This window comes from Gavia stellata, chromosome 21, assembly GCF_030936135.1.
Source record: "Gavia stellata isolate bGavSte3 chromosome 21, bGavSte3.hap2, whole genome shotgun sequence".
Taxonomy (NCBI): domain Eukaryota; kingdom Metazoa; phylum Chordata; class Aves; order Gaviiformes; family Gaviidae; genus Gavia; species Gavia stellata.
In genome coordinates this window covers 10,669,568-10,687,559 of record NC_082614.1, presented here as the reverse complement: position 1 = coordinate 10,687,559, position 17,992 = coordinate 10,669,568, and the positions used below count along the sequence as shown (strand labels likewise).

The following is a 17,992-nucleotide window of genomic DNA, read 5'->3' as shown; positions in this document are numbered from 1 at the left end:
TTAGGATCCAGATCCAGTGAGATTTAGAGCCTGAACCTCTGGAGGAAAAAAGCCTTGGACTCTAGTCACACATGTTGCTTTCTCCACGGGGAACAAAGGAGATCCTGTTTGTAAAACAGGGTGTCCTTTGTTTCCTTTGTTTGTAGATCCCACCTTAATGATCTGTCCTTCTTTAAATGGCAGCTCTTCTTCTGCAGCATCAGGATTTGGGGACATTGTCAGTGGATCGTAGTCAAAGAGTGCAACAAATATTCGAGTAGAAATATCCTCTGTGCCAGGATCTGTTTCTGATTCTTCATAAATATCTGGAGAAAGATGGTCATGACCACCATAGCCATCTATGAAAGTAAATTCAGAAAAGAACAATTCAGTAATACAAGTCGGCTTAATCTTTCAACTATTCCAGTTAATATTTGAAAACTGTTTGGCATTTCAGTGAAAAACACCCAATAACTTAATGCATACTCTACTAAGCTTGGTGGGTTTTTTTGTAATTAGCACGTTGTTTTTTTTTTAAAAAGCATATACAATCTGCATGCACTGAACGTGGTGTTGATCCCCAACACCACACTGACATTTACACATGTGAATACAGCTCAGGTAAGAAAGCAATTTTTGTTAGGTTTACTAGAGTTTGCCATAAATTAATGAAGCATGTTAAGAGTGACTTAATGATGAGACTGATAGGCTTTATCATCACTGCAAAAATAACCATGCCTTGGATCCACCTGTTTTCCAGCACAGCTGCTTCTGCTCTTCATGGACACAAGAAAGCACATCCCAGCTGTGTTGACATACCATGTTTTAGGTACTGGGTTTAAAACATGGTTATAACCTCTTCTCTCCAGACAGGCAAGAAGAAATATATTTCAGTACTGTTAGTTATGCCAGGGTTGGAACTACACCGCCTATGATTTTGTTTAAACACAGCCAATAGTTAACATAGCCAGCAGTGCCCCAAACCAACCCAAACACTAACAAGATGTGTTAAAGTCCAGGAGGAATGGTTAGCTATGACTGCATTTAACCATAAGCTCATTAGGAAAGATCATCCATGAATATCACAACACTTGACACTGCACTGAACTCTGTCCACCACAGGGTACCAAATCAATTAGGACATAAAAAATGAGAACTGACGTTTTGTCTCATACATCTTTCAGACTTCTCAAATGACTTGGAGAATGCGCTTTGTCCATGATTCAACAACATACTTAAGGATGGACTTCAGTAAAACTGAATTAGAAAATTAGGCCAAAATGGCTAACAATGAGTGTTTTGATTGACGTGTTTCAAAGGCTTTTAATTTTGTTTTGAAAGAGCATGTGGCAGCACTTTCCCAAAAAATAGGCTCTTTCAAAACATATGAAGTTGAAATACCAAAAAAAAAAAAGCCCTCAAAGTCACACGCTACTTCTGAAAAACTTGGCTTATCGTGCAAGTCCCGCTAACTTCAGTGGGAGTCACATACTTTTGTTCTTTGCTGAATCAATACTTATCATCCAGTTTACAAGATCCTTCACAATGAATAAATTGAGAAAGTGATGTTATGAATTACAATGAAAATGTAGTTCAGCGATACCAAAATTTTTCTAAACAATTTTCATATTGATTATTTTTTACTGTCATCACCTCTTACAAATTAAAAGACTCCCATTTTTGGTAATAGTTTGAACATTCAGTATGGAACACTTGAAATAAAATTCCTCTTCTTGCCTCAACATCAGATGCATTTTATTCAACATTTGGTATTTTTAAACTACCAAAAAATTTTTTCAGAGGGTCACAGCTTTAAGGGAACAATTACTAACTCTTGGGTCCAGAGCATAAGAAAGAATGTGAATAGGGACAAATGCAGAACAGCAAAAGGGCAGGGAAAAATTCCAGCCAAGAAGCTTTAGGCAGGCACAAAGCACAGAAAGGAGGTGTGGGAGAAAGGCACATGTGGGACAGAAAGCAATGGGACACAAAGGATGGGATCCTTCTCTGTTCTGTTCTCCTCCCACAGTCAGGTTGCAATCATTCTGTGGTTCATACTCAGGCCCACCAGGCAATGTAAAACAGGTGGGTTAAGGGGTGTTTTGTTTCTTTTTTTAAATTAAAAATATCCATTTTTGCATCCAACTCCAACTGCAGTCGATGGGGGTTACGTGCAAACATGAATTATAGCCAAATCTATCTCTTAAAAGCACTGGTCTGTAACAATCTGACTCAGAATAGTCATGTTTGCTTCAGTGAACCAGAAAGCAAATAATCTCTTGATTAGCTCATTAGCCACTTATCTTATCCTTTCAAGAGGTATATACATATGTCATACATATACACACACACATAAATGTGTGTGTAAAGTCTTCATCTTTGGATGCGGCCAGCCAGATTCCCAGCAGATGCATAGTTGCAACCACAGTTGCATTGAATTTGTGAGACATACACCGATATACACAAGCTGATGGTCTGGTTGTAAGTCAGTCAGATATGTTTGCTTTGAAACCCAACATTAAATTATGATTTACCTAAACTTTCAGGGCTCCTTTTGTTTCATTTCAGATATCAACAAAACCCTAACATGTTATTCTTAGCTCTATATATGGCCTGGGCTGCTTTTCTGGGTTATATTAAACACTTCAATTCACTGTGTTATGAACTATGAAAACTGAGCTGTTGATCATGTAATGATTTCTATGTTGATGAAGCAACAAATACTATCAGTAGTGGGTATAACTGCCTTATTCATGTAATACAAGTTTGTCATTATGATGAAATTATTCCTAAAATTAAAAATAATTTTTGTCTTCAACTGACACAGCCAAAGTCCTGTGTGGCCATTGAAAAGACCCAAATCTTCATTTAGCCCAAGCTGTAAATCAGAATAATGTTTGGTAACTGCTTCCTATTATAGGACATTGGGTTGTGATATACCAGCTACTGTTTGTCCCTGTCCAGTCTATATGAATTGAGTGGAACTGTGGTCATTTTGATGAATGGTTGTTCAGGTGTATACAGTAAATACTGACTGGCATTAGTAGCAGCATAGCTTCACAGAGGTTCATGCAATGCAGTGTGCTCGGACTCAGTCGAGTATGGAAAGGTGGCTGTACAGCAGTTTCAGGACAGAGGACTAAGGGCTGTTTGTCCCTTACAGCTGAGCTGGAGAAACTTACCTGAGAGCAGACAGGACTTAAGAGCTAGTTCCCCTGGCATTCTGCATTGCATGCAATGTTGTCATACAGAAACCGCACTTGTTAACACGCAGCTCTAAAATGTGTCTGTCATAAAGGATGAATAATGTTCGGCATACCGTATCTATATTCAGAGGCCATGGTACGCTGCTGAGGCCATTTCTTGTGTCCACCAATGCTGCGATAATAAGCTTCTTCTTTTACAGGTGAAATATTTCCCTCACTACCTGACCGAGACCGACCGCCTTCACTGTTACTGTCCATTGTAATTTCTATGGAGAAAAAGGGAATGATCTATTAAAACATATTGTATAGTTGCCTTTGCGGAGGCTCCTGCAGGCAGGCTTTGCCTACCTTTTTTTCTGACTTACATATAGTAGGAAGGCTAAACACTGTATAAGCTTTGCCAGATGTCTCAGCCTCTAGAAATCCTTCTTCAGCAGGGGAATCACAGAAATATGTATCTCCTTTTTTTAAAGCATCTGAATTTTGTGCTTTTTAAAATTCGTACAGCGTAAATATTGTTTGTTAGATCTTTGGTCAGGAATCATCTTTTATTATGAGGTTTAAACAATCCTACCTGCCAGATCTGCAAGGTCAAGAGCACTGTAAACTGTGTTTCACCTTCTAAAGTATCAACCTAAAAACAAAAATTAATTAATTTACTTAAATCCTACCTGCAAGAAGATACTAATCCAAAGTATTTATAGATTAATGGAGAAAACACATCAAAGAATTTAAATTCTGGAACATTTTGGAGAAAGGTTTTATCATTGGAATCCTAAGAACATTACAATTTTGAAGGTCTTTCCCACTAACTTAACCTCCTAGAGCTGCCTTAAGAACTTTCCAACGCTAAAGTGACCCTTTAGCTGAATAACTCGGTAAAAACTCCATGCATACATGTAAAGGAATAAGGTTCTGCCAAGAAATTTGGAATCCACGTTTTTGAGCTATATGCTGAGGCCAACAACAGTTTCACGTATTTAAGCAGTCTAAACTTTGGCTTAATCATATTTACCTTCTTCTTTCCTTTTATTTTACTCTGCTTTTCGTTTTGTGCGACTACAGATTATAATGACACAACTATAACATCTCCCTCTTCAAAAACCATACTTGCAGCCCTTATTCATGGGAAACTTCCCCTGTCAGTGGGAGTTCTGAACAGTGGGTTCAAGTTTATACAATGCTCTACTATGTGCTTTTGGATGCCCTACTTTTACCACATTTTATTTATCTGACCTCTTGATACACTTCATATCTTCTAGATTTTTTCCAGCAGGCTTACAGGAAGCAACTTTTGTGCAGAGTTTTATCAAGTGTTTCCATTTCCTTCACTTATCCTCAGAGTGATTTATTACAGTATGAGGCTGAAAGCTAGTAATAATGCATACATATCTTTCAGCAATTCTAATCACTAGTCTTTTAGTCAGAAATTAGAACTCTTGAACTCTAAGCCACATAAGGCCTTTCAACAGCTTCACAGCAAATATTTTTTTTTGTTAGATACTGTACATAATGCTCAGAAGTTTGCTTACCAGCATTAGACAACACTGTAATTTATTCCTAATTGAACTTCCCTAAAGAGCATTTGTGGATTGTACATAATAGAAAATACACTTATTCATTCTTTAAGTTACACTGAAAGAAATAAAATCTGAGATTTTATTTTCTGTTTAATTAAATGTTTGATTGACTATCAGAAATTAATTTCTTTATCTGATTCCTAAGCTGTTGCTATTGAACTACTAAACAGTGAAGTCATTACTTTGCGGTTTTTGTGTCCTAACTTTGTTGACAGAAAATGAGCTCTGATAAATTTAATCACCTTCCTTACTTTTTAATTAAAATGAAAACTAAAAAGAAACCCAAAGGATTAATTCAAACAAACCTGTCTACTCTCTTGCTATTTGTGAAAAAAGTTTTAGCAGATAATATAAAGAACTTAGATACAAAACTTGCTTTAAGCAGACCAAACATAAACAAGAAACATACCCCTGAGAAAAAAAGGCTGCTTTCAGAGAGAAAGAAAAAAAGACATGAAAATCTAACAATCTTCACACCATCATCCGAAAGCTATTTGATTCAGCTAACAATAGCTTGCCAATAGAAGCACAAGAGCCTCCCTGGAGCTCATTCTCCCCCATACCATTTTCATACCAGTGTAATTTCATTGACATCTGTGAAGATTATCCTGGTTTACACCAGGATGTGGGATGAGAATCAGCCTCCAAACAGCCATGCTATATTGAAGACACTAAGAAAGTTTCACGCATTACAGCTGTGTGTGTTTTCTGATCTATGGTTTCAACAATAGTAACTCCTATCTACTAGATATTAAAATAATTGTGCCCACTAGGGGGATTTTGCTTTTAATCTACAGTACAGGCATTTTACTGTGAGTCTATGAAAAGGGAAAAATATTTAATATTTAAAAATAAAAGTATTCCTTAATGATCAGTCTTTTTCTTTCTGATAATCCCCATTTGTGACATCTTTTATTCACATAAATGTCAGGAAAGAATTGCCCGACACTGCTTCCTTTTCCTCCTGCTGATGCCTACAGTATCCACAAATTAAAGTCCAGGTTGGGGACAGGAACCGGACCGCCTTTGCATCTTCATGTAGTAAAGTTCTGCTAATAGCTCACAGAACTGTTTCTGCTTTTGTTTTGCATGTTTTCTGATTTTCAGTGTGAACTTTTCTTACTTGTCAGTATAGAGTGCAAGTTTTAACGGATATGTATTTGTCCATAGTGTCTTGATTCCATTATCTTTTCTGCACTACTTTTTGGATTTTCTGGTATACACCCGTATATAGTTTAAGTCATGAGTAAACCAGAATAGGGATGATTTTGTACGAAGTATCACATCTAGTAAATATATGCAAGTTCTACTAACATGTTACATTTAACAGGTTCCATTTTTCCTGCTAAATTCCAAAAAGTAGTCAAGAAAATGGAAAGTGAATGCAAAATGATGGTTGATGAATGGAAAGATGGATGGCTGAATGGATGGCTGAATGGGTACATTTATTTTACTGATCATATAGCAGCCTGCCTGCATTGTAATTTCTTCTTAGGTAAGATTTTACAGTACCTGACCTTAACCAAGCTTAGAAAAGCTCCAACGCCCACTAAATTCAATGAAAAGACTCCCAGTGATGTCAATGACTACTGATTCAGCCCCCTGTGAGACCCCCAGTACACTCATATTTAGATGGAGATGTTTTTAGTTCCATTTCATCCCGTTTAAACTAAGAGTAACCATGGTTCAAGACAAGCATCTGTTGTTTCTTTTTTAAGGACCACCTTCCCAACTCTGAGGCTGCAAAGAACAGAAATGCACCAATCTGTCCAACTAACCAATGGAAGGGACCAACATTGGTCGAGACCTTTGTGGCACTGCACTGCCATGAGAGGACCTTCGCCCTGCATGCTCCGCCCTTTCAGGCCGTCCTGCAGATGATGGATTACCTAAAAGCTAAAAAACAACAACAGAAAAAACAGGTTTGTAAGTTACATGCATGGTAACATTATGGTTATATGGTTGGACATTAATCAGGTCAATCACATTTGGAAGCATAAGCTCTAAAGGCAACTAAACTTAGTTTTTAACTGAAAGGTTAGCTGAAAAGTAAATTCTGTTGCCTGGCAAACCTGCAAAAGAAAAAATGGTTCCCTGATTTATGGCAGAGTTTTGTAACCAGCAGTCACACATCAGAACAGAAAGAAAAGAAAAGAATAATTTTTGAAATATTCTTTTGCCTTTGTTGTTGCTGCTAAGATGGCGTTATAATCCCTGAAGAGTAGTACAACCAGTCATAAGAGCTGTGGAGATTGGACTGCACTGAAAAGGCAAGCCTTTTTTGTATTCAGCTATATAGCTTTGTCCAGTTTGCAGCATGTGAACAAGTGTATGTCCTTCCGTCTTTGAGCACACTGCTTTTCTATAATGGCCTTCGGTTATTAAAGCCTTTTAAAGGTCACTGAAACATGTAGAAGGGAATGTAGACACACTTCATCTCACATCACAGCTGTCTCTTTCTGTTCACTACCCTTGCAGAAAATGTTGCTATTTTAATAACCAAATGGTACTATTTTAATGCTCTCCAGAGTTTATCATGCAGTCATTGAGATTAATACAGCTTGGGCACCAATTTTAATGGGAGAAATTTTTAAGGATCATTTCAGTATAAACTGCTAGGCTAGAAGAGCAGGCAGCTGATTTCTACTCTTACATGAAACACATTAGATTTGAGGTTTCCACTTTGGACTGTTGCAGACTGAGAGGGTAAAGAACTTGCTTTGGTCTTTAGGAAGCAGAAAAGCCCACAGATGCATCTATCAAAGCGTGGAGACTCTGCTATAGATTAATGGACAGAAACGCAAATAGGCAAGATCACGCAGAGACATCCTGGAAAGATATGGAATGGCCCTGGCCTCTCCCTTTGGAAGAAGCTGTTTGCCTGCATTCTCATGCAGAGATGCAGTCTGCAACTTCAAAGGCAAGAAGAGATGGTCTAAAAAGGAAGGCAAAGTATTGACAGTGCAGAGACAAGGTAGAAAATGGAAATATGATGAAACCTGTGACTCCATAAATCTGGGTCACTGTCACAGTGGGGGAGAATCTTGATTCTTGTCCAGAGATGTTTCATGATAAAGACCATATCCTGAAATTTCTGGGAATGAGGTGAATAAAAACAACATGATGAAACGAATTCCTTGACATTTTAAGAAAAAAATAATTACTGATGAAATATTTTTGCAGTTAAAATGCAGCTTTTTTTTAAAGCAACATTTAGATGCGCAAAATAAAGAAAAACTATATTTTTGAAAAATTATAGTTCAGCTAACCCTTAATTAAAATTTAGATTCAGTTGTCCTTTAATAAAAGCAGCCATTATTGTAATTTGTTCTGTGGGAAAATCATTGTAAAGCAAATTAAACTGATTTCAGCATGACACAAAAGAGGACTGTAAAGGAAAATGCAGAATAATAAACAAAAATGAATGGGGAGGAAAAACAAAAGGGAAAAATGTAGCAGATAAGTCCAAAGGATGGACTCTAAAAATTAATTAAAAAAAAAAGAAGAACAAAAGAAAGAAAATAGACTGATTTGGCAAGCAGATGTTAGAAGGAAGATTTATTTCACACACCAGAGAGTCTTCTGCATCTCTGTGGGATGGCTTTGCAAGTAGACCAGCTGCCCTAGAGTCAGCCATTTTTAAGTCGGTCTTCCAGCCTCCCTGAAAATCTTCATTAGACAAATTATCTGTTCTATTACATTTCTGAGTCTCATACTTTTTCTCATAACTGGGCTTGACCTGTTCACTCCTGGGCTCTACAAAGGATGGACCCAGGTCACCAAAATCTTCTTCGATGCTGGTTTGTCTGGTTAAAGTTTTCCTGCGAGCAAGCAATGGCCTCATGCTTTTCCTGCAGGAGCAGTTAGCAGTCTCTGCACAACAGCTAGATGCAACAGAAACTGAATCACAAGTATATCTGAAATTAAAACGAGATTCTTCTTCTTCACTTCCACAGTCTAGTCCACTGTCTGGGCTTCTCGATAAGGATCGGCTATATTTACATCCTTTGTCGTCTGCAGCAAAATCCTCCATGCCTGAAATTCTGTGCTTGGCTGGATACCAGAAGTTGTGCTGCTGGTCTTGATTGTAGGGCCTAGGTGGTCTAGAGTCTCTAGCTATAGTGGGATTCTTTTTATAGGGCATACCTAAACCCTGCTTGTATAGCAGTTCAGAGTATTCACCATCCTCTTCAGCTACTTCTGGAATACTGAAAAGCTTTTTACTGTGATGTATCTGCTGTGAAAACTCAGGCTGTTCCAAAAAAGTGGCTTCAGTGGTCTTATTCTTATTGCACTCCTTAAGATAATGTAATGTTAAAAACCAGAGAGGGAACAAATAGTGTGTGACAAAAATAAAATGGGAGGGAAAAGGGAGAAGAAAAGAAAAATAAAGACAGAATTAGTTTTAGAGCAATGGCAAACATAAGACATGCAGCTTATTTAGTGAAAAGGATGTCATGCTTTGAATGAGAATCTGTGAAAAATAAGGACATGATTAAGAAGTTGCTCGGTGTCAGATACAACATGAGAGGTCAGTACAAACAACTGAGTGATGCTCTTAACAAGAATAAACCCATGCATTTAAAACAAAGCAATAAAAGCTGCGTACAGGTTCCAGCATGGTGAATGAGAATGGCATTAAAACACAGCACTAATGCTTAGTATGTTCCTTTCCCCATACCAAATTGCTATTTAATTTTTCTTTGTAACCAGAAGCCATAGCTGAGAATGAAAATTCTGTTCTAGAAAGCTTTCTTGCTTTGCATCTGTTAAAGCATCCTATATGAGTAGCAAATACTCCTAAATCTCCTGCCAGAGGAGAGCTATTCTGCGGACATCATTAAAGGAGTGCTAGTTTCCTTTGTAAAATTGTGAAAAAACTGCACCATTTTCAAAGCTTGGCTTCTACACAAAGAACCCTGAGAAGTAGGCTGCTCTCTGATGTCACTTGGCCTGCAGTGTCATCAAATCTCTCATTACAGTCTTGTACCTGGTTGATAAAACCCGTATTTAAATATCAGCCTATTAGCCAAAGTAAGTAAAAGTCTCTGTTTATACCAGAAGTAGGTAAAAACTATGCCAGCCTGGATAAAATAAGCATTCTGAACATGATAGATACATTTTGTAATTTTTCTATTACATTTACACAAAACACAGGTTGGTGTGACAGAAGAATCCTATGCAGTATCTTTGTTGGACTCTGAGAAAAAACAAGAGAATAACGATGCAGGAGGTGTTGGGTTTGATTAACATGGTTTATAGATTCTACATCATGGAGATCACCTCTCCTTGTACTTTACTCAATGCCCAGATCAGGTAGGTCTCTGGACACAACAGCACCCATAAATAATGACAAGCTCATCTTGGAGACTTCAGCAATACCTCTCTCTCTGAGCATGTTAAACTTAGCTGGGTTTTGGATGTCTTCCCCTTTCAGGCATTAGGAACTTCCTAAGTTACTTCATGACTGTATTTCTTTTGCCTGTTTTCATTCATTTTTAAAATGTGTATCACACTTGTGAAACTTTTGAGACAAACTGCCATTAAAAAAGTGGAAAAAAGTCAATAAATATGAACAAGGATAGTTTTCATTGGAGCTCAAATATGCCACATTTTAGAATGCTCAGATCAGGTAAGTGAGTTGAATCTTCTCTTGATCTCCTGTGTCAGCCTTTGTTTTAGGGAACCACTGGAGGGAATAATAATCTCCCAATAAAGCAAATATATATCTGCATGTAAAGTGTTTTCTTGTTACTTGGGGGCATCGATTAACCCGTGAGAGAATACGTAATTACAGCTGCAAGGGCATGGTTGGCATACTTTCAGATGCAAGAGGAAGAGGAATTTGAGTACACTATGGAAAATTCAGTAAACACGTTTTTCATTTTTTTTGTTAATTACTGATGTTGGAAAAGGAAACTGGATCTAGTGAAAGAGGGGGAAATTATCAAGCACTTTGGGATCAGAATCTGACCTGCATTTTATATCAGAAAACTTATTATCATGGTGGGCCATATTCTCCAAATGAGACTCAGACATCCATGAGTCCTTCCCCAGGAAGTACTCATATACTGAATTCCACTTCTGCAGAATGAGTCAACCAACCGTACCCTTCTCATACACTACTACATCAAGAGAAGTATGCCTGCAGATTTTAACAGGTCTAAAATGATTTACTACACCAATTAAGGGTCTGTACCTTTCTTTTTAAACATCAACATCGGCAATACTAATTTAAAACCAAGAAGTAAATATACCTCCTGATGCATGAAGAACAAGAACAGGCTAGGGATAATTCACTTTTTTTCCCAGAGGAAAGGGGCAGAAGCAGCATGCAGAAGGATTTCAGTTTCAACCTTTATTTTAGCAGAATAATAGAAACGCTGATTATTTTTTCTTTTAAAAAAGTACCTGTCTTATTCCAGATTGTATCAGAATAAAAGGTCTGAATTTATAGTACATGAAAGCAGTTACAAGAATGGTCAAAATTCTGGTATGCATGAGAAAATAGTATTGTTTTTTAGTTGAATAGCAGCATATTGGAAGAAAAATCAACCTATGGGGTTCCTTATCGTTCAAGTTAACCAACCTTCTCAGAAAACACAATTTAGTGTCGTTGCTAGACACAACACATAAAAAGCAAATACAATTTACACGTACAAATATACCACGGGAAATACATATTGTATATTGGGTAGGTTCAATATCCTACATATGCTTTAATTGTTATACTAAAGTTGCCTTTCATGATGAATATTTCTGTGTAGTGTTGAAGCAATATTTCGGATAGATATTTCCTACTGTCTCTGGCGATTCCTTCATAACAGAGCACAAGGATTTCTGATAATGCATTTATCAAACAAAGCTAACCCAACTCCCTTTCTTACAAGCACCCTTTAAAACCTGTGGAAGAGATGGGTCTAGCACTGGAAACAGGGACAAATTACTCAGACCTGAAAAACCTAAGTTGTTTCTTTTCTGTAGGTATGTATGTATGTTTATATAAATCTCCTTGCTCAGAAACAACTCATTGTGTGGGTAGCACATGTAGTATATTGTGGTATAGACATTGGAAACGTCCCCAGATACAGAACAGAAATTGCAATTTCAACAATTACATATAGGAAAATAGTCAATTATTTAAAAGATTAACTATCAAAATATGCAAAAAAATTTAATAAGTGTATTAAAGTGGCCTTGACTTCATAAACAATGTTCACCCCAGTTCTAGGTCTATACGACAGTGCGAGTTTTAACAGTCTGCAAAGTCCATAATTGACTAAAAGAAATGCTCTGAAGGAAGAATCAAAATATGGAGGAAACCCTAAGGTTCCTCTGCAGTCACACTTACCTTAAGTGCATTGTGTGAAGTCACACTGACTCGTCGCCTTCCGCCATCCTCCAGCTGCATCTCAGAGTACAGCTCTTCCTCATCTTCTTCCATAATATCAGACAAGTCAGAACCTCTGCTGCTCTCCGTATGGTACTCTTCACCATGGCAATAATGAGGCTAATTGACAGGGTGAGAGAGCAAAATCTTTACTGACAGTAAAGTAGAAAATCCTTCTATAACACCAATGCATGCTAGAGCATTTCCTAGGTTTGAATATCACACTAATAACCACATATAAATTACATCACACGGCTTGCTGCTCTGTTCTAGTGGAGAGATCATTTATAATTTTTTTTTCCCATTTATGCTCCCAATTCAAGAAATCCAATCTTAATCCCATAGGTGATACAAAAAAGGATGTCTGCGTTCACAGCACCAAATCTAGTTTTAGTCTTGATTAAATTCCCTTGATTTAAAGAGGTCCTTTATGCATCAATGGACTTGCTGACCAAATTGTAAAGGCCCTAGGATAATTCACATATCATCTGTTCTTCACAGCTGTTTGTTACACCACATTGTAATTTAAAAGTGATCAGCATTTAATTTTTGCAGGATGTTACAATCATTGTATGATATAGCTCGCTGATGGAATTTGAAGCTTTCATTCTCTTAAACATTGCTCGCAATCAATTAACTCTGCATGTAATAGGGCATTCAATACGTGGCTGCTTTTATACATGCAGATTTCCAGTGAAACCTCTATGGCCATATATTCCATGCACTTGTGGTTATAATTTCACATGTTTTCTAGCACTGCCTTTCCTGCAAATGTCCCAAGTTGTCTCTGAATTTCACGTCTACCTCTGGTACTTACTTCGCTTGTCCTTATTATCCATTTATAGCGCAAATCAACAGCTTGCAGAAAACAATATCTTTATCATACATTTTTGTGACGGAAGAATTTTTATATTATTCCCATTTTAGTCTTCATTGACAGGCTCACTGACTCAGATCCTCAGAGGTATTGAGATATTTAGATGCACAAATACTTAGGAGGATCTGGGCAAGAAAGACTAACTTCCTAAGTCTAAGTTGACAAAGAAAGTCTGTGACAGACTGATATTGCACCACTGTTTCAGAGTTGTGATCCATGCCACACTTCCTTCTGGGGCATTTTAAACTGGGGAGTTTAAAATCAATGTATCTTCCTACAAAATACAATGTGACAGACATGAAGGATTTCCATTAGTGGCCATAACTAATGCTAATAAAAAGCTTGATGAAAAAACCATAAATGTTATTTGCATTTGCTTGCAGTTTTTTCACTCTTATCTATGGAGTAAGGCAAGTCAACTGATAGAAAGCCAAAGACATTTGATAGGGAATCAGCATACAGAATAGCACTTGCTTCTGGAAGATACCAGGAGCACGTGAACATTATAAGAAATTATTAGTTTGCTAATTTCATTATGGAGAAAACCACCACAGATTAGGTTTCTCCAATTTTCTCCAATTATTTCTTCACTAACAAACCAAGCGGTAAAAGTGATCAACTTTCATAAACAATGCAAATGAGCAATTAAGCTACAAATAGGTATATCTCTGAAGCTATAAAATAAAACATTTAATAATCAATTTACACTTAACACACTGCAGCTGTTTTGCCAGACATAATTTAACTGCTATTTCTCAAAGTGCATTTTTTGACACAGTGTTTTAAAGCAATGAAGAATTCTTTCAGTCTTACATGAAAACTAAATTTGAAACCTAATCAGATCTGAGAATACTTGTAGCCAGAGAGATTTCTAATCTAGCTTTAAGGACGTTCCTAGTAGGTAACAGAGCTTAACCTTTTTCGGCTTCAAGGAATATAACTTTAAGGGTTCCCAGCCTTCCAGTGTTCATATCCAAACCTTCTATTTTGTAGAGCTTGGTAAAGCAGACACACGCCAAACCACCCTTTCATGATCTGAGGGAGTAAGTCCACATGGAGCAGTGACTTCATACTGACATGGTAGATATCCCCAAGTTTATTTACCAAGGTTAAATATGAAGTATGGTTATCAGAAAAATGAAGTTCATCTTGGTCCCTTACAAACACTCTGAACTTTTTGCACTGGGCCTTTGTAATAAGATCACTGGTCCTGTTAGAAAATCTTGGCCTCTTTATGTCCAGAATAATTTTAATTCTATACAGAGGTACAGATGCATCTCACCTACAACCACATTTTGTAAGCACAGCGTGACTGCACTTATTCTAAAAATGGGGACAACTGTATGCGGAGATGGAACCAAATCAAATCCTGCAGCTACATATTTAGAACACTGGAAATTTGGAGCAATGTTTATTCATTTATAAATGCTTGAACTTCTATAATAAATGGAACCAAAATTCCAGAAAGTCTCAGAACTGGTACGAGAAGGAATGCTGTTGCTTTGACCCTTCAACATGGGAGGTCAGATGTATGGGTAACAAGATTATTTGACCATGCTAAGACATAAGAAAATATCTCTTTGCTAGAATTTACATCTCTCTTGAAAGTAATGTAATAAATTACTTTATATTTGTTTTCAGTGGGATCAGACTAAAAGCTGTGCAGATGTACAAAATGCTTCTGGCAACACCTTTCTATTTATTACAGCATGCCAAGTATATATGGTGTTGGTTTTCTGCTAATTAGGATTACAGGTTATGGCTTTTATGGAACACAAAAATCCTTCCCCTTTTCCCTTTTTTCACAGCATGTTTTCATATGCAGTAGTAACACATCATACAGAAAAAGCCCAGAGCCCAAACATGACATTCAAGTTACATTTTCTATTTATTTCAATTTTTTCAGCTTCAGTTTTTTCAGTTTCCAGTGCTTAAGACTGTTGCTTGGGATAACAATCTATAGACGCATGGTGCCAAGCATTCAGTTCCCACTAGACAGTGCTATGCTCCTGTAACAGGATGTTCATCTACCTCCCCACAATTTAGCTGCTTGACTGTATAGTTTACCAATGTGGCTACAATAATCAGATGGTGACCTGGATAGCCTACTGAGCTTCATAAAATACTTGTTTCATGTTGGACACCTGACACAATAACAAGACCAGGCTACTTACTTGCTTTCCAAGTTCTGACCCTTTCAGGAAATCATCAACTGAAGCCCCCCTTCTTTTGACATTAGGAGAATCATAGCCATCTTCCTCATCATCTGAGTTGATGTACTGGGCTGCATTACTCCTTTCGCTAAAAATACTCCTCCTCTCCATCTAGCAAAGCAACAAAAAATGGAAAATTGTGAAGCAGACTTGTTCCTGCAACCAATGGAAGAAATGGCAAATATAAGACATAAGGACTCAAGAATACAACATTTAAATATACTCATGGTTTAAAGCAATGTTAGTTTCCCCTGACTGTAACATTTTAGGAGTTTTCAAGAATTTTTTGCTTGTTGTATTACTTTTGTTCATAAGCAATTATATGCTTTTATGTGACCATCAACTCCTCTGCTAGCTTTCTTCCTGGTACCACTTATGTCAAAATTCTCAGTATTCTACAGAGGCTGCTAACGAAGACACTAATTTCCCCTTGGCAGAGGGCTAGCCACTACAGCATTTTTGACCTCAGTACGAAAAAAGCTATAGAATGACACTTCATGCTCTTCCTCTGCTCTGAGATGACTCTTACCCACAGCTACTGAATCCTGCTGCTTACTCTCATGACAATAACCGTCAGCCATCTAACAGGCTGGATGAAGGGCAGGGAGAATACACAGCTTTGTCTGCAGCAGCCTACCACAAGGGAAGAATTTCTACTCCTAGGGACTAAACATGACAAATATCATTGGCAGAATTTGATTTAATTTAGAGTGAATCCATCTGTAACCTTCTGTCCAGATCCCTGAATTAAACATTTCAAGCATCACAAATTAATGTAGTTAAACATGGTTCAGAGCATATGTTATGTCAGCAATTTTCAAAAACAGAAAAAGTATTTCAGTTCTCTTTCCCTATACCGTTGTTAAATCAACTTCCACCTCAGACTGCCAAAGAAACTAATTGCCTTTTCTCCCTCTATTACATTCATTCCAGTTTGCTTTATTTATAAAGAAAAGGAAGAAATATACACATGCATATATATGTATTTAACCAGACCCTATCGATCCAGAATTATTCAACTTCCCAAAAGCTGTACCATCACCCACTGGCTCAATTCTGTCCCAAAACAGGGACAGTCAATAAGCTGAGGCTGTTAAGACACGTGTGAACTGTCAAAATGAATGGAGTTATTTTGGAGATACAATGGGAGATGAAAGACTGGACATAACAACCGATGACTGCCAAATGAAGGACCAAGAGAATGTATCAAAAGAAGTGACACCAGAGATTGAAACAAGTAACAGACAATTGTGAGCACCTTGTGATGAGAAAGTAACTGCCCAGGGCACTGGGCAATATAAATATTGTAAGCATGGGTAGGAAAACCAGAGCATGTTGTCAGATGCATATGCATCAGCTATGCTGACCCAAGAGCTTCAAATACGGGATTTAAATTAACTAGCAAACATCTGAGTCATTACAGCAGCCATGGGTCATAATGGTCTCAAAAACAGGGAGTCTCCTTTGGGCAGTGATGCTTCTAGCAGCTACAAAAGGAGCTGTAATGAAAAGCTTTCATGTGGCAACTATGTTGAAGCATTTGTAAACATCTGTGAAGGTGTAGCACTGAGAAAGGGGCACTCTTGAAGGGCAAATATGTAAAATTGCCTGTGGATCCATGACAGCATACAAAATAGTACTTTACTTGCATCTAAACTGCTCTTTGCTATTTTGAAAAAGCAGATGGTTTTAGAATACAAACATGTCTCTTATCTGACTGTTGCTTAGATTCCCTTATAGAAATGAGACTGTCCTCACTTTGTAAACTGTCAGAAAGATAAGCTCTCACAGTAAGTCTGCTCAGGACTTTTGTCTATCTGCCTATTTCCAGACCCATTTTTAAACTGCCCTTTATCGTTTTGGTCTCTTTCAAAGTACTTCAGTACTTGGTTGACTTTTCTTACATCATAGGCACAAGCCTCCCTTTTGACTCCTGCAAGATCCAGACACAAACTTTATGACTACTTTTTTTTCCCCCCCAGAAGTAAGGCTCTGCATTTTTGGAGACAACATTTCTAGTGATGTTATGGGGTTTCTATGCTGATCAAAGGCTGATCAATGCTCTTTATGCTTACAAGCATATTTGTGGAAGATGACACGGAATTTTAGCACACTGCTTATTCTCAAACTACAGATCTTCAGGGTTTAGAAATGATTAGCTGCTCCTTAAAGCATATGATGAAAAAATTCTTTGATGGAAAATGCCATAATGAATAAAGGCAGCCCAAAAAAGCCTTAAGAGAAAGTTTGCCTTTACCCTATTGCTCTCTGCAACTCGTTGTGCAGCTTCTCTTGCCATGGCTTTTGCAACAGTGTTTGGGACAGGTGTGCCTTGAGGTTGAGGGAGTATTCGGTTAGGCGATGGAGACCTCCTCCCCTGAAGCGGGCTGTGAAAATCAGGGGCAGGTGGCTCAAGCGTGTGTCCATGAACAGGGGATGCTGAACGAGTCTGCTCCCATGACTCATCCATTTTTAAATGTGGGCCTAAATGTTCTTCTTTGGTTTCTGGGGCTCCGGCACTTGCTAATGGCTTAGATTTGGGAGCAGTTCTGGGGTGAGGGGTTGGAGGCACCAGTAGGTCAGATGGAATGGCAGCAACAGAAGAGTCCACTGATTCCCCTTGTGCAGAGAGTGTTCGAACTGTAACTTCCTTTGCTTCCAAACTCCTTAGTCTCATTAGCTCCACCAATGTGTTCTCTGCTGTTGGAAAGATCACCTCCGCGACCTGAGTACACAAACAAGCAACT

At 37.8% G+C, this 17,992-nt stretch overlaps 1 protein-coding gene across 7 annotated transcripts in view; it reads right to left on the bottom strand.

Annotated features, from left to right (window-relative positions):
- The window catches only part of RIMBP2 (RIMS binding protein 2), a 156,975-nt gene that overhangs the window by 11,763 nt on the left and 127,220 nt on the right, over window positions 1-17,992 (bottom strand). For 4 of the 7 annotated variants that reach the window (XM_059827718.1, XM_059827719.1, XM_059827720.1 and 1 more), the window contains 5 exons: window positions 17,503-17,970; window positions 15,207-15,356; window positions 12,117-12,275; window positions 6,544-6,661; window positions 154-338 (listed from right to left, as the gene is read on the bottom strand). In XM_059827718.1, the coding sequence (XP_059683701.1) occupies window positions 154-338; window positions 6,544-6,661; window positions 12,117-12,275; window positions 15,207-15,356; window positions 17,503-17,970 (1,080 nt within the window). Of the gene's footprint in view, window positions 1-153; window positions 339-3,298; window positions 3,452-6,543; window positions 6,662-8,336; window positions 9,063-12,116; window positions 12,276-15,206; window positions 15,357-17,502; window positions 17,971-17,992 lie in introns of all 7 variants that reach the window. The other 3 variants (XM_059827716.1, XM_059827717.1, XM_059827715.1) reach the window with 2 other exon arrangements.